The 25,794-nt window shown below is 40.0% G+C and overlaps 2 protein-coding genes across 4 annotated transcripts in view; one reads left to right on the top strand and one right to left on the bottom strand.

The window, feature by feature from the left end:
- Window positions 1-1,189: 1,189 nt before the first annotated feature.
- Window positions 1,190-11,213, bottom strand: LOC137075800 (oocyte zinc finger protein XlCOF6-like). The gene is made up of 3 exons (XM_067444754.1): window positions 11,126-11,213; window positions 5,785-6,444; window positions 1,190-2,782 (listed from the first exon to the last, which is right to left on the bottom strand). The coding sequence occupies exons 1-3, from the start codon at window positions 11,211-11,213 to the stop codon at window positions 1,836-1,838; spliced, it is 1,695 nt and encodes a 564-aa protein (XP_067300855.1). The 3' UTR covers window positions 1,190-1,835.
- Window positions 11,214-12,973: 1,760 nt separating this feature from the next.
- The window catches only part of LOC137074942 (zinc finger protein 235-like), a 28,794-nt gene continuing 15,973 nt past the window's right edge, over window positions 12,974-25,794 (top strand). Inside the window, exons 1-2 of one of the 3 annotated variants that reach the window (XM_067443044.1) lie at window positions 12,974-13,045; window positions 14,535-14,650. In XM_067443044.1, coding sequence (XP_067299145.1) covers window positions 14,566-14,650 — 85 coding nt within the window. In that variant the 5' untranslated portion in view covers window positions 12,974-13,045; window positions 14,535-14,565. Of the gene's footprint in view, window positions 13,046-13,326; window positions 13,382-14,117; window positions 14,246-14,534; window positions 14,651-25,794 lie in introns of those variants that run through there. The other 2 variants (XM_067443045.1, XM_067443046.1) reach the window with 2 other exon arrangements.

The following is a 25,794-nucleotide window of genomic DNA, read 5'->3' as shown; positions in this document are numbered from 1 at the left end:
AACATTATAAACCAACAATACCAAGCCTGCTGTGATCTTACCAGAACTTTGCCAGTAAGACGGGAAGGCACAGCGCCGAACTCTGGTCTCAGGGAGAACTGTTGAAGTGGCAGATACCACAGACATTAATGCGCAGCCAGAAGAAACACTAGCGGTTCACCCGCTCTCAATGTTCTGAATTACTTAGCAGATATTTACTGTTTGGTGGTGTCAATCGAGAATTACTGTTGGTGAAATTATACCAACAGTAATTATACCCTTTTTGCATCCCTGTATTATATTATGTACATCCTCTTTATACCTCTATACCAACATGAGATGCAACACCTTATTTAAGGGTAAATGGGACGGTTGCAGATTCAGCCCTTGTGTTTCTCTTGAGTATTGTCCGTTGTTGTTTGCTGTTCCTGGTGATTGTTCTGTTCCCTGTGCTCTCAGTGTTCCATTTGTTTATGGCTTTGTTTATGTTTGTTTCTTCAATAAGCCCTTTGCACATAGATTAATACATGATGACAAATTTAATTAAAAGCAAATCATATATTATTTAATCTATTAATCATATAGAATCTTCATTAGTTGCTGATGCTGTAATCATTAATAAATCGGTTAGTTCTTCATTAATCATACATTAACTCATGATTATCTGTGCATTAGTTAAGCATTAATAAATGCATAATAGTGCACCTGTATTGTAAAATGTTAACGAAACGCCAAAATACCAGCCCTGTCTGAATTAGTCCAGAACTTCAGAATGGCCACACAACACACATTCATATGTACATGACAAAAAGGTTAAAGAATGAATAAAATGAAGACTATTGAAGTTTACAACTAAAGCCTAGTTCAGACTGCACGATTTTCAAACTCGTCGGGTCACTGCTCTATTCACACTGCATGACTATCTGGGGTATCATTCAGTCACTGCTGTGTTCACACTGCATGATGGTTTGACGACAGAGGAGTTCACACTGCATGACTGAACAAGAGGAAGAATCGCCGACAACTCTCTCGCTCTCCGGTGTGCAAACTACGTTTCCCAACTACACGTGCGATGTGATAAGTAAACAACGCGAGATCACACGTGCGTCAGACCGGAGTTCTCGCGCGAGACTTGGAATTGTTATTAAAAATGATAAACTGCACAAAGTTTGCTTGAAACTGTATGTGCGCTGATTTGTGGAGAAAAAGAAAAAAGATTATGGCGGAAGAAATTGTTGGAGAGACAGAGGGAGTCAGGATTTTGTTCTGCAAAGACAGTTTGAGGTAAATAAATAATTATTTAATGTGCTGCTGCTGTGGCTGGATGTGCAAATGTTTGGCCTTTGTTTCTGTTTGATAGAATTGTAAATATATCTATTAAAATACTGATATTCTGCTCTATAACTCCTCTCTGAACCTCCTGCTGCCCTGTATCTCACTCTCTCATTGGCTGTCGGTGTAATTTTCAGTCAGAACGCTGTTCACACAGCAGGAGTTTGAATCGCCGACAGGTCCAGATATTTAGCATGCCAAATATCTCACCGGCGTCGGCGACTCGTCGGCGATTCTCTCTGATCGCGTCTTTGATCATTCACACTGCATGATTGTCACTCGCGTGCACGAGCACCGATTTGCCTGTGATCTCGGGCATTTGTCGGCGATTTCACAAAACCTGTCGGCGACTCAAAATCGGGGCAAAAATCGGGCAGTGTGAACTAGGCTTAAACTAATTGAACATGGACAAATCACTTGTGATGAACATGGAGACTTGTAGGAATGTCAAATGTTTAGATGAGTATCTGACATGAGCCACATTTAAAAGGTATGCTTAAAATAATTTCAAATGTTGGCCACATTCAACTTCGTTGTGACTGCATTTTTGATTGTGCACAGATTTTCTGGTGCCATTTTAAACTGCTGGGCCATTTGAAACTCATTCTACAAAACGAGCAAGAATATGGTCTGAATATGGAATGAGTTTTCAAATGACATTTCAGATCTCTTTGATAAGTGAAACTCTTTTCACACTGAAGACACTTGTACGGCTTCGCTCCTGTGTGAAGCCTAATGTGAACCTCAAGGTTTCCTTTAGTTGTGAAACCATTTCTACACTGAGGGCAGGTGAACGGCTTCTCTCCAGTGTGAACTCTTATGTGAACCTCAAGATTAGCTTTGTTTTTGCAAGTCTTTCCACAGTGAAGGCACATGTGAGGCTTCTCTCCAATGTGAATATTAACATGATTCTTAAGCTGGGTCCTGTCTGTGAAACTCTTTCCACACTGATGGCATATAAAACAGTTCTCTTTTGAGTGAATCCTCATGTGGGTTTTAAGAGTTTCTACACTTCTGAAACTCCTTCCACACTGTTGACAGGTGAACAGCTTCTCTCCAGTGTGAACTCTCATGTGAATCTCAAGGTTTTCTTTTCTCGAGAAGCTCTTCCCACACAGATTGCAGGTGAAAGATTTCACTCCAGCGTGAATTCTTATGTGGATATTAAGGTTTCCTTTTTGAGTGAAACTCTTTCCACATTGTTGGCAGGTGAAAGGGTTTTCTCCAGTGTGAACTCTCAAGTGGACTTCAAGCTTTGCTTTTTGAGTGAAACACTTCCCACAATGAGGGCAGGTGAACGGCTTCTCTTGTAGCGTCTGTGGTCTCTTACAATGAGGATCAAAGATGAATTCAATGTTGATTGTAAGAGGGGGATAGCTTTTAGCCACATAAATTAAGAGCCACGCCACAGAGTCTGGGGGAAGTGACACCTTCGACAGCTTTACGACCCAGTCCAAATAAAACAGGCAGTGATCGGGTCACATGACTCAAACCCTGTCCCCCCCCCCACACACACATTCTCCCAGACAGAAAGGCGCCAAGATTCCTGTCAATACACACGGACTCACAAACACACACACACATTCCTTATGAAGCTTTAATTAAGACTATTCTAGACTGTATACGAGGTAGCTTGGTGTGTATATGCATGCTCCTTGACTCATGCCTACTCAATCATGGCGTAGAAACAATGTAAGTTCATTTTAAATGCTTGTATTTCTGTGTAAAAATGTATCTCTGTTTTAATATCTCCCAGCCATAAGGTGTTTGATATCTAAATATTCCTATTTCTTTGACTTACTCAACGATGCACAAAATGGGATTGTGAAATGTATCATTAATATGTTTAGCCAACTTGGGAGTAAAACCATACAAAATCAACACCCCTTTACGACACCTCAGAAACATGCAAAGCAGGTCGTAAACCAAGACAAAGAGAACTTTTCCCGCTCAGAATTCACCCTCTGGATTGGGTAAACTACCCAGAAGGGGGCGTGGATTAATTGTCTTAAAAGACCAGTGGAGACCACAATCGCCCTCTTCTGAAAATCTCCTCTCTTCTAGTCCAGCCTCTCTTCCGAAATCTTCTCTCTTCCAAAATCTTCTCTTCTACAATCCGATCTTCCCTACTGCCTCATCAACTTACTAGCCCCAAGGGCCTTCTTCAGGAGGAGAACACGAAGCATCGCTAGAGAAAACAGCTGCTTCCCTCCCGACCTCGGAAAGAACCACCGGACACGCAGGACATTTGAACTCGGAACAAACGCACACACGCGAGAAGCCAAAACGAAAGCAAGTATTCTTATTTTCCAAATTCAAACTGCTGTTAAGAGGGTGTGTTATTTTCCCGTTGGGACAAGTTAACTCCGTGAATGTTGTATTTGATGAACTGAAGGAAAGCTGCTTCTTATCCCTAATTCTTTGTCCCATCTCTCTCTCTCTCTCTTTTATCTCTCTCTAATTTTAGTCTATTCATTATTCTCTTTTATGTATTCTTTCGTTAATATCTATATTTCTACTCTCTTGATGCATATTTAGTGTGTACTTTCTGTGTGAATCGTAGTGTTATTTTTAGTCTGTGTTTATTAAACCTCCAAAAGACATTTAATGAGTTGAGTCTGTTGTTCTCCCACATACACAAAGTCAATGAAACTTACGATCTAACGTTACCTAACTGCTTATGCTACTATTTTAGTAAAGTAAACTCTATGACCATTTGAAATATTGAACTTGTCCTGATCAGTAAAGTTAAAGGGGGGGTGAAACACTCAGTTTCAGTCAGTGTCATGTCAATCTTGAGTACCTATAGAGTAGCATTGCATCCTGCATATCTCCGAAAAGTCTTTATTTTTTTTATAATTATATAAGAAAGATGCGCTGTTCCGAGTCTTTCCGAAAAAAGCAGAGCGGGTGGGGGCGTGTCGTGTGAGCGGAGCTAAATAATGACGTGTGCTCGCTGCTGCTATTGTGTTGAGTCGAGTGCGTCGTAAAGCTGTGTCATCCCTAACAGCGGAAAAAAACTTTATTCAAAATAAAAATATGGCTTTTAATCAGATACAGCCATACATCTATGATCCGGAATCAGACCCAGAGGCTGCAGTTGAACAGGAGCAGCAGCAAAAACGACTAGAGCAGGACGTCTCTATGTGGTACAAGTTATACACTAACTATATAATATGCTTAGCGACTTGTGTTATTTACATATTTATACTTGAATTATATCGTCGTATTTTTGTCTTTGAAGGTGTACATGTGGGAAGTGCAGTTGTGCACGTGTGTTTGTGTGTTTACGCGTGGTTTGTGTAGACAGTAAGCGGACTGGTTTTGCACGGCAGGTTAAGTTAGTGTTTACATAGAAAGACACGGAATAGTAGCGCATTTGAATGAAGAAGCGCGCTTATTTAGTTCAACATATTTCCCCCCTCTTTGTGTATTTTTGTTTGGAGTGCTTTTACAATACACAAACATAAAGTTACACAAATAGTGGCCAGCTAAACAAATGTACACGCACTACACATCGCATGCTCCATTGATCAATTAACTATACGTGATCATGTTTGGGCTACTTGATGAGCATAGACAAAAACACAGACATTTGAAGCAGTCTCACTCACCGCCCGCGGTTCTAGCGTTGGGACTGCTCCATCATTCAGCATTAGGCGATTGGGAAAATCCGGCGTCGAGCTGGGCCTTGTTTATGAAACAGTCGGCACCGAAATGCAGCGAACAGATATAAACATTCGCGCAACTCAGTTGCTGATCCGGAAAAGCAAATTACATCCACTGTTGCCTTAACGCGGGGTTTTTGGGGAATCTGTGCAGGACTGTCTTGGTCTGGCAACCAAAAACGCACTTTTTTGGTGACATTGTTATGTGCACATCACCTGTCCAGCATCCTACAAGCCAGCGCTTTGATGGGCGTAGCCTGTTACTTTCGCTCTCTCTCTCACGCGCTTCCGGTAAAATTGTCCGTAAGGCCCATACAAGGAAATTCCGCTCCCATTAACGTCAAAGGGGACGCATGATCTCAAAAAACTTGCCGAAAATTATGACTAACCGGAAGTAGTATTTTTGACAAAGAAATACTCCCATCAAACGTCCACCTTAACTTTTGAAACTTTGTCTATGTTTAGTATGGGATTCCAAGTCTTTAACAGTGTAAAAAGATCAGTATGCATGAAACAGCATTTCACCCCCCCTTTAATGTTTCTTATGCGCTCGTAAAGCAGTAATCCCTTATTGAGAATTGATTTGAAAAGTCTATAACTAATTTGGTGGACAAACTTAGTAGGATAATTTCAAGCAATTCCGTAAAGGGTTACTTGTATTTAATTAAACATTTTTCCCTATCGGAAAATCTTAATACGTAATGAACAACTGGCAAATTATATTCATAATTTCATGAATATTGAATATTAAATCCCTTTTGAGTTAATTATTCCCCGAGATATTAAACTCAGTCATTGTTGTTACACTCTCCAGTGTGGATGCTCACATGAACCTCAAGATTAGCTTTGTTTCTGCAAGTCTTTCCACAGTGAAGGCACATGTGAGGCTTCTCTCCAATGTGAATTGTTACATGATTCTTAAGCTGGGTCCTGTCTGTGAAACTCTTTCCACACTGATGACATACGAATGACCTCTCTCCTGTGTGATCTCTCATGTGGCTTATAAGGCTTCCTTTTCGACTGAACCTTTTTCCACATTGTTGGCAGATGAAATGATTCTCTCCAGTGTGAACTCTCATGTGGGCTTTAAGACTTGGTTTTTGAGTGAAACCCTTTCCGCACTGTTGACAAGTAAATGGCTTCTCTCCAGTATGAATTCTCATGTGGGCTTTAAGACTTGGTTTTTGAGTGAAACTCTTTCCACACTGTTGGCAAGTGAATGGCTTCTCTCCGGTGTGAATTCTCATGTGGATTTGAAGGTTTCTATTTTGATTGAAAGTCTTTCCACACTGTTGGCATGTGAAATGACCTTTAGTCTTTTGAGGTCTCTTTCGTGATAAAGTATTTTCTGTCTGTGAGCGACTGAAAGGTGTTTCTTCAGTTGTGAAGTCATGAAGTTTCTTAATCGGATATTTTTCTTCTGTTTCATTCAGTTCTTGACTCTCTTCTTTCAGTGCCTTCAGGTCTAAGGGGAAAAAAGAAAAAGAAAAGCAGTTTAATGGCACAGAGCAACAGACATCAAATCTTTCAGACATGTAAACCATCAAAACCAATGTGTATGCTCGCATTTAGCTAGTATCGCAACTTCTTAATATTGTTAACGCCTGGTTTTCTTTATAGATACTGAAATACTTTCAAGATGGCAGTTATCAAAACACTTATTTATATCACAGAAACAGTGGGTGCGTTTACAAGCAGATTATGCTTAATAAGCCAGCAATGAACATGGTTATGTAAACGCGGTAGCGCATTTACTATTATCGGAGTAAGGTCATAAGCGGCGTAAGCATAAACCTGTCGGGACAGGTCGTTTTTTGCCTCTTACCCTGATTTTGCACAGCATGTAAACGCATTAACCTGCTTTCTGTCGGCTTACTGAAGAACGCATGTGTGATAGGTGACAAACATGCATACTTACAGTAGATTTAAATGCATCCAGACAGAGCGAGATAGCGTTTTGCTTTGGAACCTACCCACATTCAAGTGTTCATAAAAAAATAAAATAATGAAGCAAGAATAAAATGTTTGCGTTTGTTTGTTTAAAAGCAGAGGCTCTGTTCTTTCTTTTGATATATAACATCTATGTACAGATATTGTATGTTAGGTCTTGTATCAGTTTTAAAAATGTTCGGATTGGTCTTACGTCCAAGGACATATCTCTGTGGTTTGTCTGACATTGACCCAATCAGTGACTATTGGATAACACTGGGAAAGCATGCATTTCTACTGGAATTGGAACACTGCAAAAGCCACATCTTACCCTGAAGGAGTTATGTGGTGTATATTGGCTAACCTATAGGGCAGGAATACAAGGAGGTTTTAGCGGTGGCTCCAGTCTTACCAGAAGAGGACTGTCCCAAGAGAAACATGGGCTTCCATTTAGGAGCAACAGTGGAAGAAACATACGGGATCTCTGCAGGGTCTCACATATGGTACCCAGCCTAATACTGGTTCTCAAGGATTCAGCAGGAATAGGCCTGGGGCCAGTGACACCACCACATCCGACTTCGAGGGTGATGGAGGACTCTACTGGATTTTCTCTGGAAAATATAAGCGCCACAGCTCAGGGCACAGCAAGACGACAAAGTGCCTGGGCCCTCGGTGCTTCTCCCCGTTTGAGGTGAGAACACAGGAGGACACCAGCTCTACCAGGCTATAAAATCTAGCGAACGTGTTGGGTGTAGACTAGCCCGCAGGTCTACAGATATCTGTCAGCAAGGCACCACATGCCAGCGCCCAGGAGGATGGAACACTACTGGTAGAGTCAGCTCACACCCTGAGCGGGCAGGGTACGCCTTGTGCTTGGTAAGCCAAAGCAATGGCATCCACTATCCAGTGGAGACAGCCTTTCCCTTCTGCTGGCCTGAGGTTTTTTTTCTGTCCATGTACAGTCGCAGAGAGCGGACGGGTAAGAGCAAAGCCAGTGCTGGGTCTACCTACTCCGGGGGCAGCACTTGCAGGTTCACCACCTGGTCTCTGAAACCAGGCTGGAACCACCGGACTCAAACTTTAAGTACAATTGTTCATCTAAAAATGCGTGCAGGTCCCCCTACCCTCTTAATAGAAGCCAGTGTGGTGAGCAGCAAAGTCTTAATAGACAGAATCTTTAGTTCTGCTGATGGCAAAGGCTTAAATGGGATATTTGGAAGTGCTCTAAGCACCAGAGCAAGATCCTAAGAGGGGAGGGAGGGTTCAGGGAGGATTTAACCCACTCACCCCCAAAGGAACCTGACGACCAGGTCAGGCTTGCCAGCCGACTTACCTCCTATGAGGTCATGATAAGCAGACAATGCGGCAGTATAGACATTGAGGGTGAAGGGAGACAGCCTTTACTCCAACCCTTGGTGCAGGAAGGAAACTACTGCACTGATCGAACATCTTTAGGGTCTTCTCAGTGAAACAACTGGCAGTGAGATGTTTCTGAAGAGGCAAACAGGTTGACCTGAGGCTCTCAGACGAACTGTCTAATCAGCTGGACCACCTAGGGTGGAGTCGCCATTCTCCTGGAAGCGCAGCTCATGAGAGCTCGGCCACACAGTTGAGCACACCGGGAACATGAATGGTCTGAAGCGACCTCAGATGCTCAGAGGAGGAGATGGCTGGCATGTTGTAACATGCAACAGGTGCGGTGACCACCTTGTTGGATGATGTACACAGCAGTCCCAGCGTTGTCCATACGGACCAATACATCTTTGCCCTATAATGGGACTGCATTGGCACATCAACAATGGACATGAACCCCTGCCACTGCATGTCCATTGTGTCTGAGCACCAGGTCCCTGTGTTCACACAACTGATCCCTGAACTGTGCTAAAATGAGCCAGTCATCAAGATAGTTATGGATGCGAACCATGACCTTTCTAAAGACACGGGAAGACAGGGGCAGCCTGAAGGGTAGGACTTTGTACTGATATGCTCGTCGCTCGAACGCAAAGTGTAGAACCCGCGAGGGAGAATCGAGACATGACATGAAAGTATGCACCTTTCAGGGCGATTGCTGCAAACCAATCTAGGGAATGGATGCATCCGAAAATGCGTTGTTTGCGTGAGCATTTTCAGTGATAGACTCTGATTCAAAACTCGCAGGTCCAAGATTGGCCGTAACCCACCGGTTTTCTTGTACTGCATTTTTGTACAAAATATCTTAATGTAGTTTCGACAAATGGTTTATGTCAGAAATTTGAAAATTGGATGAAGTCTTGACAAAAAGTAGTCTGAGAATGTCTAAATATATATCCATATCCACAACCTAATGAGAAAAATAATTGTTTTGTTTTTTTTAGTTCAGTGAATTTATTATTTTTGCTCATCATCCACACACCACTGGGGAAATGTCTTCCATGATAATAAACATCAATATGACATTAAATATGTCGGACACTTGATGGAAATATAAGCAGAGTCCTGAAAGGCACTTTGTAAACCCTATGCACAGGTCAGAGAGGCATTGGGTAAAATGTCCAATGATTTGCAGGGGAAGCTTCTGCGCTGTGCACCAAGCTGGACAATATAAAGATGGCCTTGAAATTTTGTCTTGAGTGACGTTTAAAAGAGACACCACGTGACTGTGATGTATGTCAACAAAGTACTGTGAGAGCGATTCAAAAGCAGCAGGTGTGGAAGAAATTAATTTTCACTAGGCCTTAATAGGCCTCACTAGGCCTCAGCTGCAATATAGCAAGCCTCAGCTGTGTACTAGAAAATTAAGGTCTGTCGCTCGTCAAAGAACATCAAAGCTTGAGAACCAAGAGAAATTACATTTGTTGTATGGGAAAAACTGGTTTAAAGTGCTGGGAACTATTATATAAGAGTTTCCCAACTCTTTTTAAAAAATCTGAAAGCTTGGGATTTTCCACAAATAAATATGATACGTGTTAAAGTTTGCGTATAATTGTGTCGAAACTGTTAGGTGGAGCTAAAAAGAAAAGATACCTAGAAGGGCACTAACTGGATAAAAGATGATATGAAAAGAGTATAAGAAATCAAGTTTCACAATGAAAGAGTCAGATGAACAGCTGCATCTCACTTTGTCATCCTAACAATAAAGTTTACATCTTTTGAGACCTGGAACTTCGACTCTGAGAGATTTTCTTTGAAGAACTGAAGACAATTGAAAGACTTAGAATGTGCCACAACACAGGCTGATACAGTTAAAAACGAACTGAGAATGTAAATGTGCCAAGAACATCTCACCTCTCTGACACTTACAGCCATTGAGTCTGAATTCTTAAAAGAGCTCAATTTCGATGGAGTGGTGGATGACTTTACAAGGAGAAAGACAAGAAAGAAGCTCATGTAAGAAATTGTTTCGGTGTGTAATTGTCAGGGACTGCAAAAACTGTTTGTAATTGTGTGTTTTCTTAAATTGAATTTTCTTGCTTGATGATCTAATGTTTAAACTTCATAGGCATGTGATGTTTATCACGTCTTACAGGGTGGCAAACTTTTTCGATTCATGTGATGCGTTAAATAGTCTATGTAGCCTATATTTGGCAGTTAATTATTTAATTAAAGACATGTTTCATACACCTTAATTTCCCGCAATGTTGATTATTCATTGTGTAGCTAATATTAGATGTGTACAGAGAAAAATATCAGAAGAAAATTGTATTAAGGGGGTCGCACACCAGACGAGAAGCCCAGCTACAACAACAACAGCAAAAAAACCTGCCACACCCCAGAGCGCCATTTACATAGTCTTATATTCAATTTACATTAAATTTGTCTACAAATCATTGTTAATGTACATACTGACTTCACCATGTGCTGCAAAATATCTTTACCGGCACAATTATAGTTTAACTGCTATAAAGCCTGAATAAAGCCTAAACACAGACCTAGGAAAAACATCCCAGCTGGATACTCTTCTGAAAAAACACTAACACCTCTTCCAGCAGCTCCTAGTTTTCCCAGTTGGTCTCCCATCCACGTACTGGCCAGGCTCAGCCCTGCTTAGCTTCAGTGGGAAACATGTCTTGGGCTACAGGGTGATATGGCTGCTGGTAAATGTATAAAGAAACAGTGAACTAAATAATATTGTATTGTGTATATTTAATGGTGGATCCATGAACAGATTGTGTGCGAATGTGGAGAATATCCCAGACGTGTGAGGATCAAATGAGTTCAGCTTTGAGAATGAAACTAACCTGTTTGCTCCTCAGTTTCTTCATGTTTCACACTGAACACTTCTTTTTTTTTTTTTTTTTTTTTTTTTATTTGTTTATTTTCGAACATGAGAGAAATAAAAATACAACAATATTCAGACATTATCAAAAGAAACAAATAAAGGTGAAAGACAAAAAAATTAATTAATTCTATCCCATGAACGAAAAAGGAGTAGGATGAAGTAAAACTTATATACTCCTACCCCTTTAATTATTATTTTTCCTTAAATAACATGCATATGCCTACGCCTACTCATACACATATATACATCAACACATATACATACTCATGTACACATTTGTATTTATACATACATACACCCATATATATACCTATACCCCTATATCCACCGACACATACACATACCTCCACATGCCATATACATACATGCATAAATTCAAAATAACCACTAACAAATGTTATAACTCTTAACAAAGGAGCGCTCCCATTTTCCTACAGTACTTCTTGATACTTCTTAAGAATTTTTTCTCTATACATTTTTTCTTCTTCAATCCTTATGTCTTCACTCTCCTGTTTAATAAACGCCATCTTTATAATAGTGTCACGTGGATCTCAGAGACTTCTCCATGAGTGTTCCTGTGTGTATGGACAAAGTCATGTTTAAGATGAGAATAAATTAAATAAATCCCAACTTTAGTAGTTTGTAGTCAGAGAACCGTAAAGAGATTTATATTCAATTAAATATCAGATTAATATATATATATATATATATATATATATATATATATATATATATATATATATATATATATATATATTAATCTGATATTTAAATTATATCAGATTAATATTTAATGGCCTGATTAGACAAAAAAGCAACAACTCAGCTAGTTGTACAAATTAATTAATTTACACATATACAATAATACATGTTCTTGGTTTGTTAAAGTTGTCATTACTCGTGTTTGTGTCGTCCTTAGAGTCTCTGTTGCATTGATCAGTGAATCGAGTGATTCAAACACGGAATCATTTGGCGAAGCATCGGTTCAACTGTTTGATTCAGAAACACCCATTTCTCCCATTATTACTGTCAGAGACTGAATTCATGTTTATGTTCAACTAATTCACGAGATTAGGAGCGAAATGAGGTGCAACTTTTCTGTTACTCAAGCTTTACTAACTAAATACCGCTCATTAATGTTAAACAACGCATTACAATATTACATTCAGTAACAGCTTATTCATTTCACAGACATTGTAAAGACTTTAAATAGACATAACGGTTCGTATAGAATTAGACACTTTAAATGTCTAATAACAACACAAACCTCTCTTCAGCCAAATCACAACAGGCGCAGCTTTATGATGTCATCGCCAGAGCAAAATACAAGTCCTGTTCACTCTAAGCACAGAAATGTCCATACACTGGGGGAAGAAGAAGAAAAACCCACATGATTAATAAGTCATAATGACTATGGGCATATGTTTTTACATTACTTTAACTCATCAAAATAATTTGAGCATTTAAAAAAAATATTTTAATTATGTCAGTTTAATTTAGTATAATAATAACTATAAAAAAAAACAGCCAAGTTACTTTAAAAAAGTATGGGAGTAAATATGTTGTTGGTTTTTTGTTGGTTTTTTTGTTTTTGTTTTTTTACATTGTATTGTATAGACTAGTTTCCGTACCGATTAAAGTTTTGCCTATTTAGAAAGAACCCCACATTATTATTAATATTAGTTAGATTTTCAGCAAATCAATGTACAATTAAATTGACCAAGAAATAAATTCTGAATTTCTCTGACATCTATTTTACTATTTGTATGTAAATTTCTGTGCCCTTTTGTGATTTTAGACACAGAGTCTTTTATTTTGCCCTGGCGATGACATCATAAATCTGCGCCGCGCTTCTCTGTTGTGATTTGGCTGAAGAGAGGTTTGTGTTTTATACATTTAAAGTGTCTAATTCAATACGAACAGTTCTGTCTATTTATAGTCTTTACAATGTCTGTAAAATGAATAAGCTATTATTGAATGTAAGATTGTAGCGTTGCCTAACATTAATGAGCGATATTTAGTGAGTTGAGTAACAGAAAAGTTGCGTCTCGTTTCGCTCCTTATGTCGTGAATTAGTTGATCATAAACATTAATTCAGTCTCTGACAGCAATAATGGGAGAAACGGGTGTTTCTGAATCAAACAGTTGAACCGATGCTTCGTCAAATGATTCCGTGTTTGAATCGCTTGATCCGCTGATCAACGCAACAGAGACTGTAACGCCCGTTTCACACATACTCCGTCTGCAGTGCGTGTGCGGTGCGTGTTGCGTTGCGTATGCGTTGCAGGAGCCCCACACCCTGTAGTCCTTTCACATATGCTGCGTTTGCAGTCCGAAACTGATCCGCTTTTACATACCACAAACACAGCATTTATTAATGATTTTTTTATTTAAAATCCAGAAGTTGTTACTAATCTTGGCTCATCAGAATTGCAATTCTCTTTGTTTAATCTTTCTGAGTAGACAGGTTAACGTAGGCAACAAGCCTACATTTAAACAACATTTTTTCAATTCATTAATTCATATTTATATATTAATATACTTTAGATTTAGCTCACACAAAAGGCAAAACATTTAAACATAGGTTATAGCCTAAAATCATAAACATTTTAAATTAGAAACTTAGAATAGGCTATTCAAAAACAGCCGACTCTCGTCTTTTCTTTCGTTTTTAAACCCTTTGAAAAGAAATCCTGCAGGTCAAAAATAACTTTGCATTTCACCTCCAAGAAAGTACGAGTGCTCTCCATTATGGCACATTTGTTAACCTAAATGCCAGGTAAGGTGTCGTTTTGTTGCTTTACTTGAGAAAAAAAGCCATGTGTTGACTTTGAAACAAGAGTATATTTTAAATGAGATGCATCTGTGGTGAAATTACTAGATTTTCACCTCAGTACATGTTTATTTTAATCCGAACAATGTTCTATCACTTTAATGCAGCAACGCAACGCAGCGCAGCGCAGCAAAAAATAGACTCGGTACGAAAACGATCCGTGCACTGCTGCAGACGCAACGCTCCTGGAACGGACTGACGGACCGCATCCGCGTGCAGTGTGAAAGCTGTCATCCGTTAACATGGGTACGGAAAAAAATACGCAACGCACACGCACTGCAGACGGAGTATGTGTGAAACGGGCGTAAGATCAACACACTACAACGAATAATGACAACTTAACAAACCAAGAACATGTATTATTGTATATGGATTAGTATATTAATGAATTTGGACAACTAGCTTTGAGTTTTTGTTTTTTGTCAAATTATAGGCCATTAAATGTCAATCTGACAGACAGTTCTCTTGACTACAAAATACTAGAGATTGGGGAAAAAAATTCTCCTCTTAAACATGATTTTGTCCAAACACACAGGAAACCTCCTGGAGAAGACACTATTATAAAGATGGCATTTATTAAACAGGAGAGTGAAGACATAAGGATTGAAGAAGTTTTTAGTGTGAAACATGAAGAAACTGAGGAGCAAACAGGTTAGTTTCATTCTCAAAGCTGAACTCATTTGATCCTTACATGTGTGGGATATTCCAACGTGATCTCATGAAAATACGTGAGTATTTTTACGTAAAGTGTGATTCTACTACACGTACATTTACTAACGTTTTCACACACAATAAAACGTACAATACTGACTTATTAACAGCACTAAAATGTACAATATTGACGTATTGACAGCACTAAAATGTAAATTATCGACGTTAACGTGTAAGCAGCCAGCCACCGGCTCCCATAAATCGTGGCATTAATATTGTTTATTTTATATCCAATAGTCACATCAATACATGTTTTCAGTCACATTTATTAAATGCATTTTACTAAGTTAATCAACCTAATATAAAATAACAGAAATATAAAATAACATTTTGCTCTCGTGACATCACTACAAACTCATTTCGGGTGACTATGTTAAAAGAAGACTGAATTTTAAAACCGTCAGATGAATAACATTCTTGCCAACCATTTTGTAGTATTTAGCTTGTTGTTTGCTGTGAGACATAAAAAGGCATTTTCTCCTATTCAGCAACTGGCGATCACAATATACACCAAAACACAACATCAATTCACAAAACGCAACACTTTATTCGTTTGCTGTAATCCAAATCGTTAGAATCCATATGTTTGCGAGAAACAAATCTAAAATTGAGCCCGGTGATCTTCATCTCCTCTCAGTAGCGCGACGGCAAACATCAATTCTCGCGCTCGTAAATTCAAATTTAAAAAACGCGCCCTCATGAAGCGTTACGACATGATTTACGGCAGTGGCATCGAACGCTCATTGGCTCTCGCCTGCTTCGTCACAGATTTTGACATGTCGTGTTTCAGTCGATTTGTATTTGAAATGGGAAACGCGCAACTTCACGGAGAGAAGCCGGATTAATATTTTCATTGATTAATAGCTAAGCTAACATTCTGCTCTGTACCTCATACAAAACTATTAACATTATATACCACCAGAGAATACTGCGACTGCAACACATCTTCATTTGAACTACTTTTGGTACCGCTTTTGACATTTTTGCAATAAATAAATGATTGTGAGTACACTGGTCTGTCTGTTATGCTTTGATTTATAACAGTACGTTGTTTTAATAAATGCTAATGGGTAGGTTTAGGGGTAAGTGTAGGATTAGCCGTTCAAAATATTTTTTTTAATGCTATATTGTTACCAAAATCGTCATTTTCCAACGTTTTACCTTTTATTTTCTTTATATTCTGTATTAAATTGGTAGGTTTAGGTTTTGGGGTAGTGTTAAGGGATCATAGATTAATCAATAAAATGGTCAAAGGGAAATTATATAGATATCTTTATGATATATCAAAACAAAAAAAATGTTTTTACCAAAATAAAGTTTTGTATTCTCAAAAAAAAAGATTTCATGATGGATTCGTAAATATTTTACGTTTTTTAGCTGTAAAAATGTAATAATACTACGTTTAAATGTTGCAAATACGTCTATATTTTACATTTTAGCACTTCTCCAAACGTACTAAGACGTACGTTTAGTCTCTTTGAAAGTAACGTATTAATACCTACGTATTAAGGGTGAGACCAGGCTGGATATTCTCCACATTCACACACAATCTGTTCGTGGACCGTATGCGGTATTGTGCTTCACCTAAGACATATTTGCAGTGCTACTGATCCACCATTAAAGGATTAATCTTCTGTCCACGTCTAGTGCAGGACCGCCCCACACAATAGGCAAATGTTAGGGGCACCACTCTTTCATAAGGGTGCCGAAATAAGTGACTTTTTCCATTTTATTTCTAATTTTATTTTCTAATACTATTTTATTAATATTAATTTGAAATATCCAAAAAACAAAAACCCACATAAAACATAACTAAGTCCCCCAAATAATTTTAAACTCACGTAATATCACTTTTTAAAAAATGTTTTAACTCCACAGTTGTGCAGTTTTAAGGGGATATATGGCATTTATAAAATGTGTTTGCCGAAATGATTAATGATATTTATATAGCCTACGGGTTTATGTTGGCAACAATTTATGTAAATTTCTCATTAAAGAACATCTAAATTTCTCAGTTTAATTCATGGTGAAAACTAGCCTGGATGCCAGCCGAACTTAGCCCAGCCCACAAAAAATGTAGGTCGGGCAATTCGGTCTGGCCTTGCTCCATAGAGGAGTGATTATCCCCGAACAGAAACTGTTCGGACCAATGAAATCATCAAGGGCGGGCTTTAGACGATGATGGACAGATGATCAACAGTAACGTAATCATCACGTCATCAAAGGGGCTTGGATTATATTTGTTTGAATCCTAAACGGAGAGCTTGTTTGTATCTACATCACCTTTACAATTTCTCTCAGAAATGATGATCATGTTGGGTAAGTGCTCTGTGTATCATTAAATTATAACAACTTTGGCAAAAATCGTGTATTCCAGCCTGATTTCAGCGCGCATGCAGACAGGGTTACCAAGCAGGGATGGAAATTAGCACCCGCCACCAGCCAAATGCGGGTGATTTTGCGTTGTGGCGGGTAAACTCGCTTCACCTACCGGCCACCTTGGCGGGTAAATAAAAATAGCACACTGTTTCCCCTCTTTATAAACTGTGTTCAGAACCCGGATGTAGTGCCAGAAGACGCGAATAATAACCATAATAACTTGCGCGCACTGAGAGAAGATCCGTCACTGTCATCCGGAAGCGAGCACCCGTCTCACAGCGCGCAAATATTGAGTTCTCTTTCAAGTCTTGTGCTTAAACGGACAAACTCACACAAAAAGTATGCCAACATGTTCATCTTGATGAGAATTCTAGCAGACATAGTCTGAATATGCCTTAAGTGAACTTTATACAGTCGTGAAAGATGAGGCATATCCCTCTATTAGGTCTTAAAGGGGCAGTAGCCTTTACTGCTATGTTTAATGTCAAACAAACGATAAGGACATCACTCACTGCTCTTGATTGAATAGCTTTTGTAAGTTTAATAAGGAATAATCTTTCATTTAAACAGTTAAATATGCAGTTATTTTACATTTGATTACTTTATTACATTTCTGTAGGCTAGTAGACCTGTACATTATTATTTAATGTACACATGAGTGAGATCAAGTTAAACATTTTACTTTGAATTTTATTTTATACTGTTTGATGTTGCAATGTGCTAAATAAATATTTGCATAATTTGTAATTGATTTATTATTTGAAACTTTAATATTAATTAATGCAATTGCAATGCCTTGATTTTTAGTAAAGTTACTCAGTCATAGCATTAGCCATAAATGCAATGGATAATTGGCATAATTTCTTTTAGTGCTTCGGTTTCAGCCAATAATTTTTATTTCGATGCATCCCTACTGACAATGTTCTGCTCGGTATGTCGTCAACACGCTTCAAAAGATGCCAAAACTAATAGTTTCATTGTTGGTACTAAAAACCTAAAACTGGAAGCCATAAAAGAATCATCCAAATGCCACATCCAGGTAAAAAAAAAAAAAAGAGAGAACATAGAGCCCTACTCATTTAATGAAATGTATATCAGTTCATGGTTTGTGTGTGTATAAGAGTGAAAAAATGTCAGTATTTCATTGAGATTTGAGATTAAATAAACAGCTTAGGTATTGTAGAGCTTGTAATATTAATTTTCACATGCAGTTACACATTGTCGGTTAAAAACAAGAAAGTGGCTGGTAAAAACATGGAGTGGCTGGTAGATTTTGAAATCCACCAGCCACAGTGGCCGGTGGACAAAAAAGTTAATTTCCATCCCTGTTACCAAGTTTTTACAACAAAACGCGGCAACTACTAGGGGGGTTCTCCGGTGGAAAAATGGCGTTTGGGGGGTAAAATGTGTGTTATTGTGGCAAGGTTGCCTGCTAAAATTCACACTCCAGGGTCTATAGTTTGTGCATGAATGCATTAAAAGCAATTATCTTGCTATTTGGGATTAGGCTGTAATGTGGCGTAGGTGCTATTTTTTGGACAGTTTAACCATCATCAGCCTTTTTTAAAATAATATCATGAACACAATGATGGGGTAGAATGGGCTTTGATAATTAATCAGTCAATCAATCAAATCTTGACTCGGGGTGGGGGGGGGAACACTTTTTTTAAGCACAACTAACATATAAAACAACTAAATAAAAATAAATCAATGTGTTACAAATGTGTACTAAACCTTGATTCAAGAGGCACCAGGTAAAATCTGGCCTAGGGCAGCAAATTGGCCAGGGCCAGCCCTGGTCTAGCGTGACCTTTCCAACGTGATTACGTAATGCAGCAAAACAAGCCATCTAAATGTTTTATTTAAATGATCATATATAATTTATATATTTTAATAATTAAAACAATAATGCTTATTGTTAAAAGTAAAAAAGTATTAAGTAGAGCATTTTTGTCTGTTTTCCAGAGAACTGGATTGCTCTCTATCACTCCTATTATTCAGACAACATAAAAAACAATAGAATACAAATAGTGTTCATAAGCCTGTAAGCTCTTCGTTCATCTTCAGAACACAAATGAGATATTTTTGATGAAATCTGAGAGCTCTCTGATCCCTCCATAGACATTACAACAAACAAACAAACACTTTCAAGGCCCAGAAAGGCAGTAAAGATATTGTTAAAATAGTCCGTGTGACGCCAGTGGTTCAACCTTAATGTTATAAAGCGACAAGATTTTTTTTTTTTTTTTTGTGCGCAACAAACAAATAACTACTTTATTCACTTCAAATACTCCTATTTTTGACTTCTTTTTCTTTCGGCTGTTCCCTTCAGGGTTCGCCACAGCGAATCATCTGCGTCCATCTAGTCCTATCCTCTGTAACCTTCATGTCCTCCTTCACTACATCCATAAACCTCCTCTTTGGTCTTCCTCTTGATCTCCTGCCTGGCAGCTCTAACCTCAGTATCCTTTAACCGATATATTCACTCTCCCTCCTCTGAACATGTCCAAACCATCTCAACTTGGCCTCTCTAACTTTATCTCCAAAAACATCTCACATGTGCTGTCCCTCTGATGTACTCATTCCTGATCTTATCCATCCTTGTCACTCCCAGAGAGAACCTCAACATCTTCAGCTCTGCTACCTCTAGCTCTTCCTCCTGTTTTTTTCTCAGTGCAACTGTCTCCAAACCATACAACATCGCCTTTCCTTTCGTTCTTGCTGGTACACTTTTATCACACAACAGACCTGACACTTTTCTATTTTGTACTACTTTATTAAAAAATCTCTTATTCAGATTTTTGGAGACGACGGAAAAACACTGAGAACATCAGCTTCCATTTCTGCTCTGACCACATCTCTATATCTGAGATGATTTGACAGATCCTAGATCTAGAGCCCTGCATTTATGCCTGAGCCCGACGGGTCCCGACTTTTTTTACGCCCCTTGGGCCGGGCTTCGGGCCAATTTTCACGTCATACCTAAAACGCTGCCTGGGCTTTAGACCTTTTTTAGGCTTCTCCTTCGTTTTATATTTATTTTATTAATTAAACGACATAATGAGATGTGCTGCGCTGGTGGAAACAACACATGACCATAATAGCTTGCGCGACTGTCAAGACAGGGTTAAAGGGTTAAACAGGGTTCTTCTGCAGCTGTGGTAGAGTTATGGCCTTTTTACAACTGGTTCCTTAATTCATTTTCTCTGACCAGGTATCTATCTGGATGCGAAATGACCAGAAGTAGGCCTAAATGCCTTCCGAGATTCTTTCGAGCCGTAACCTATTTAATTCCAATAAGGCTACTTAACCAATTCAGAAGGTGGTCTGAAAGCATCTTAGCATCTTTGTCATTGTCGTTTGTTGGGGCATAGCATTGTATGATAGTCGTAATGATTTGCTTCCCTCTCAGTCTGATCTGACAGGTTTCCACTCGAGATGAAATATGTTAGTCAACAGCCTTTTTTTCCATGACTAAGATGAGACGATGACGAGACTGCACCAATGTCCAAAAACGCTGACTAAGACAAAATTAACATGCATTATTGTTGACGAAAAAGGAGGAGACTAAAATGTTTTGCATAAAATAAAAACTAAGATAAAATCTCTTCATTTTCATCAACAATCGTCTCTATTTTTTAATCACGAGACCAGAGCTAAAATGCCTTGAGAATATTCCGAAGGAGTTCGCCCTGTTGCTGAAGCTCATGGCTCCGTCTCCTGTCGCTGCCATCCTGTGGAGAAAACACGAAACTACATGAAGCAGAAAACAGTTGCCAACTGTCGCGCATTTTGCGAGGCACATGCTTTCAGGCTCTGACTCAAGCTCTCACTCTGGCCAAGTAATCTCACGCAAAATTTGTAAAGTTTTATTACGAAATTCCAACAATATATAGCGTTTTGGCGCACTTAATGTGGCATAACAGTTAAAGCCAGAGCCTTTGAATAACAGAGTTGCGTTCATCTTTCTGCGCCGCACGCGGTCACGGACCTCTCAATAGTTCCACACAAAACCATCGCTGTCAATACATTGAATAGATAGACAACAGCTTCTCTATACAGGTAAACAGAACAGTAATTAACATTTTGAGGAGATATTTTGGTAGTAAAAACTGTGCAATAATTATGGTCTATTAATGAGCACTTAAAATATTTTTCTTTTCTAATATATTTATATTATAGTATACTGATTAAGGTTAAAATAGAGAATTCCAATGCAAAGAGGCAAATTTAGAGTCATTTTGTGGCTGGAAATATAATAACTTTCATTTGTAATTCCATGGTTTACCCACTTGGTGTCTGTATGCCTCTTTAATAAATACATATACATGTGTCTAGACTAGATGTCCTTAAATGTGAAATTTTAAAACATTAATACCTTGCATCCTAATATTTGTATTTTATTATACTTATATAAGCACACACAAGTGAATATTAATGAATGCAATATAGAGAAATACTCAAGAAATATTGAGTTTTCTTTTGACTAAAACTAGACTAAAATGACAAGACTTTTAGTCAACTAAAACTTGACTAAATAAAAAAGATATGTGAATGACTAAATATGACTAAAACTAACAAGGACATTCAGCTCAAATAGGTGACAAAATTAACACTAATCTTAACTATAATCTCTTCCTGACTATAACACTGTTTCTCCTGTACTGGTTCTGAGTCTTCCTGAACCTGTCCATCTTTTCTTACTAATTCCCAGGATGTGTAAGTTGTAACATCTTATTTCTGATGTTACTTGAGCCAGTTTCAAGTTCAAGTTCAAGAGTTTTATTTGTCACATACACAGTTATACAGAATACAACCGGCAGTGAAATGTAAACAGGTCCGCTCCATGGACAGCAAATAACAATTAACAAAAAAAGCACAATAAATTATAAAATAGGGATAGGATAAAATAGGAATAGGATAAGGTGCTATATATATATACATATGTAGAATTATGAATAAATCAAGTAAAAGAAATAAGAGATGTGGAATAAAATAAGTGAGATAAAGTAAACTGGAGACTATAAAAATAAATCTGTGGATAACAGAAGTGCAGGAGTGTAAAGGGGGTCGCACACCGGACGCGGAGCTCGGCGGCGCTCGGCGGCGCGCCATGTCTTTAAAATTCGAACACATTGTTTTCAATGAGTGTACGCACACCGGTGGCGGCATTCGGCGCCTGTCCGCGGCGACTCAGGAAGTTGTTCTAAATCCTGCCGCGCCACGGAGCGCCATTTCAAGGCTTTATATTAAAAGTATATTATCATTAAGGTATACTGATTTCAACCTTTGCTACAAGACACATTTGTTTTACATTCTGAGTTCAACAGCTTGAATAAAGTCTAAACATATTTTGGGGAAATGTATAATAAACGTAGCCTTTTAAAATGTGCGCGTCTGGTGTGCGATACCTGAGACGCTGCGTGGCGCGCCGCCGAGCTCCGCCGAGCTCCGCGTCCGGTGTGCGACCCCCTTAATGTGCAAACAGCATTATAATGAGTAGTGACATGAACACAAGAATAAAGTGCAGTGCAATATCAGTATGTGAGTTTGTTAATACTGAAGTGAGGTGAAGTCACATGTAGTTAAGTGACAGCGTTCAGGAGTCTGATGGCCTGTGGGAAGAAACTCCTCCTGAGTCTCTCAGTTTTGGCCATCAGGCTACGGAAGCGCTTACCAGAAGGCAGCCGGGTGAAGTGGGGGTTGGCCGGGTGATTAATGTCCATTATGATTTTTGTAGCTCTGCCTCTGCATCGTTTGATGTAGATGTCCTGCAGAGACGGGAGAGCTGACCCTGAGATGCGCTCGGACAAGCGCACCACTCTTTGCAGGGCTTTGCAGTCGTGACTGGTGCTGTTACCATACCACGCTGTGGTGCACTGAGTTAGTAAACTTTCTATCGCCCCTGAATAGAAAGTTTTCAGGATAGCTGGTGAGACCCGGAATTTCCTCAGCTGGCGCAGGTGGTACAGTCTTTGCCTGGCCTTTTTCACCTGAGACTGGATATGTGCAGTCCAGGTCAGGTCCTCGGAGATGTTGACACCCAGGTATTTGAAGCTGCTCACTCTCTCTACTGGTGTCCCGCTGATCATGAGAGGGGAATATGACCGCTGCTGTCTCTTCCTGAAGTCCACAATCAGTTCTTTGGTCTTGTTCACATTCAGAAGGAGACAGTTGTCTTGGCACCATGATGTCAGTTGCTCCACCTCATCCAAGTATGCGGTCTCATTGTTGTTGGAAATGAGGCCCAGGACAACAGTGTCATCCGCAAACTTGATGACAGAGGTGGAGCTGTGTGTGGACAAACAGTCATGCGTGTAGAGAGAGTAGAGCAGGGGACTGAGGACACAGCCCTGTGGAGCTCCCACACTCACGGTGATGGAGGTGGAGGTGAACTGTCCTACTCTCACCACCTGAGGTCTGCCAGTGAGGAAATCTTCAATCCAGTGACAGAGAGAAGAGTTCAGTCCGAGATCCAGGAGTTTGTTAGTTAGCTTAATGGGAACTATGGTGTTAAAGGCTGAACTATAGTCAATAAATAGCAGTCTTACATAGTTCCCATTCTTGCTGTCGATGTGTGTGAGGGAGGAGTGGAGGACGTGAGAGATGGCATCTTCAGTCGATCTATTGGGACGATAAGCGAACTGAAGAGGGTCCAAGGTGTCAGGGATGGAGGTGCAAATATTGTTTTTGATGAGTCTCTCAAAGACCTTCATGACTAAAGACGTGAGAGCCACTGGGCGATAGTCATTTAGGCAAGAGGGTTTACTGTTCTTAGGGACAGGGATGATGGTGGATTTTTTGAATGAGGTTGGGACCACAGATGTAGCAAGGGACTCATTGAAGATGGATGTGAGGAGTCCAGCGAGCTGATCAGCACAGGACCGCAGGACACGACCTGAAACACCATCCGGACCAGCAGCTTTCCTAACATCCACACGTTTGAGTGTCCTACGAACGTCATCCTCCGAGACAGAGATCACGTGATTGTTGCAGCTCTGAGTGATTCTGTCTGACGCGTCACTCGGCGGTGTCGCGCTGCCGCGATTGCCATCAAAGCGAGCGTAGAAAGAGTTTAACTCGTTCACAAGCAACGGATCAGCTCTCACTTCTGCAGAGGATTTCGTTCCAAAAGCACAGATGGTCCTCAGTCCCTGCCACATCCGCCGGGAGTCGTTGAGTTGGAAATAAGACTCCACGCGATCCCTATAACGGAGCTTTGCGGCTTTAACGGCGCGTCGGAGAGCATAACAGGATAATTTATAATCCCTCATATTCCCTGTTAGTAGACCGGCGTTGTATGCGGCAGTGCGGGCGTTCACTGCAGCGCGGATTGAACTGTCCACCCACGGTTTCTGATTAGAGAAGGACGTTATAGTTATTGTTTGTGTGGCTTGCTCTGTCAGTGTGTTGATGAAGCAGAGCGCCACATCAGTGAACTCGCTGACGTCCGATGAACTCGCTCGGAACATGTCCCAGTCAACGTCGTCAAGAGCTGCCTGTAGTGTGATCTCTGAATGAGGCGACCAGCGTTTAACTTCCCGCCTCACCGGGGGTTCCTGAACGAGCCTTTGTTTGTACTCAGGTGTAAGGAAAATGGCGGCATGGTCCGATTTACCAAAGGCTGGTAGTGAACGAGCCTTGTAGGCATTCTTATACAGAGAATAGCAGTGATCCAGTGTGTTTGCTCCTCGTGTGGGACAGGAGACATGTTGGTGAAAGTTAGGCAATACTTTCTTAAGGTTGGCTTTGTTAAAATCACCCGCGACGACGAAAGCCGCATCGGGGTGGCTGTTTGTGGAGCCGCTGATGGCATCATGGAGGCTAGATAAAGCCAGTCCCGTGTCTGCCTGTGGTGGAATATAAACCACAGTGGCGACGACTGAAGAAAACTCCCTAGGCAGATAGAATGGGCGGCAAATTATTGATAAATGTTCCAGGTGAGGCGAGCAGGATCGCGAAAGGATGGAGATGTTTCTGGGATCGCACCATTTCTTGTTTATCATGAAACACACTCCGCCGCCTTTGGTTTTACCGGCTTCGGCTGTTCTGTCCATCCGGAAAACAGAGAAGTTCTCAGACGGCGTCACAGCTGTGTCCGGGACCGCGGGCGTGAGCCATGTTTCGGACAAACAATAGATGTTGCAGTCTCTCATGTCCCGTTGGAAACTTATCCTGGCTCTAAGATCGTCCATCTTATTCTCCAAGGATTGGACATTTGCGAGCAGAATGCTCGGGAGAGGGGGACTGAATGCTCTCTTCCTCAGTCTGTTGCGGATCCCAGCGCGTTTCCCGCGGTGTTTTTTGAATCTTCGCCTACGAGTCGGGTGGCCTTTGTTCAACTCGGCGTTCCGAAGAATCTCAGGTGGCCACAGAGGATTGATGAAAGCGTCTTGAACCAGGTCAGTGTAGCGATAACCTATATCCAAAAGTGTTTTGCTATCATAGCAGACCAAGGCTGATGATAGATTAGTAAAAATCGAGAACAAAAGAGTGTAGAATAATAAATAAAAGCAAAGTCTCAGAGGAGCGACCTGAACGGCGACCGAACACGGCGGCGCCATCTTGCATCACAAGTCCATCTTGCATTCCCTGTGTCATACATTGTCCTCACATTCCAAAATTCTATCCTGGTCTTGATTTTGGCGCTCAGGTCTTCTATCTTCCTGACAGTAGCTTCCGTAAGGCATTCACTACTGCCATTC

The sequence above is a fragment of the Pseudorasbora parva genome, chromosome 5 (genome assembly GCF_024679245.1).
Source record: "Pseudorasbora parva isolate DD20220531a chromosome 5, ASM2467924v1, whole genome shotgun sequence".
Classification (NCBI taxonomy): domain Eukaryota; kingdom Metazoa; phylum Chordata; class Actinopteri; order Cypriniformes; family Gobionidae; genus Pseudorasbora; species Pseudorasbora parva.
Note: the sequence above shows the minus strand (reverse complement) of the source record. Positions and strands in the feature narration are given on the sequence as shown.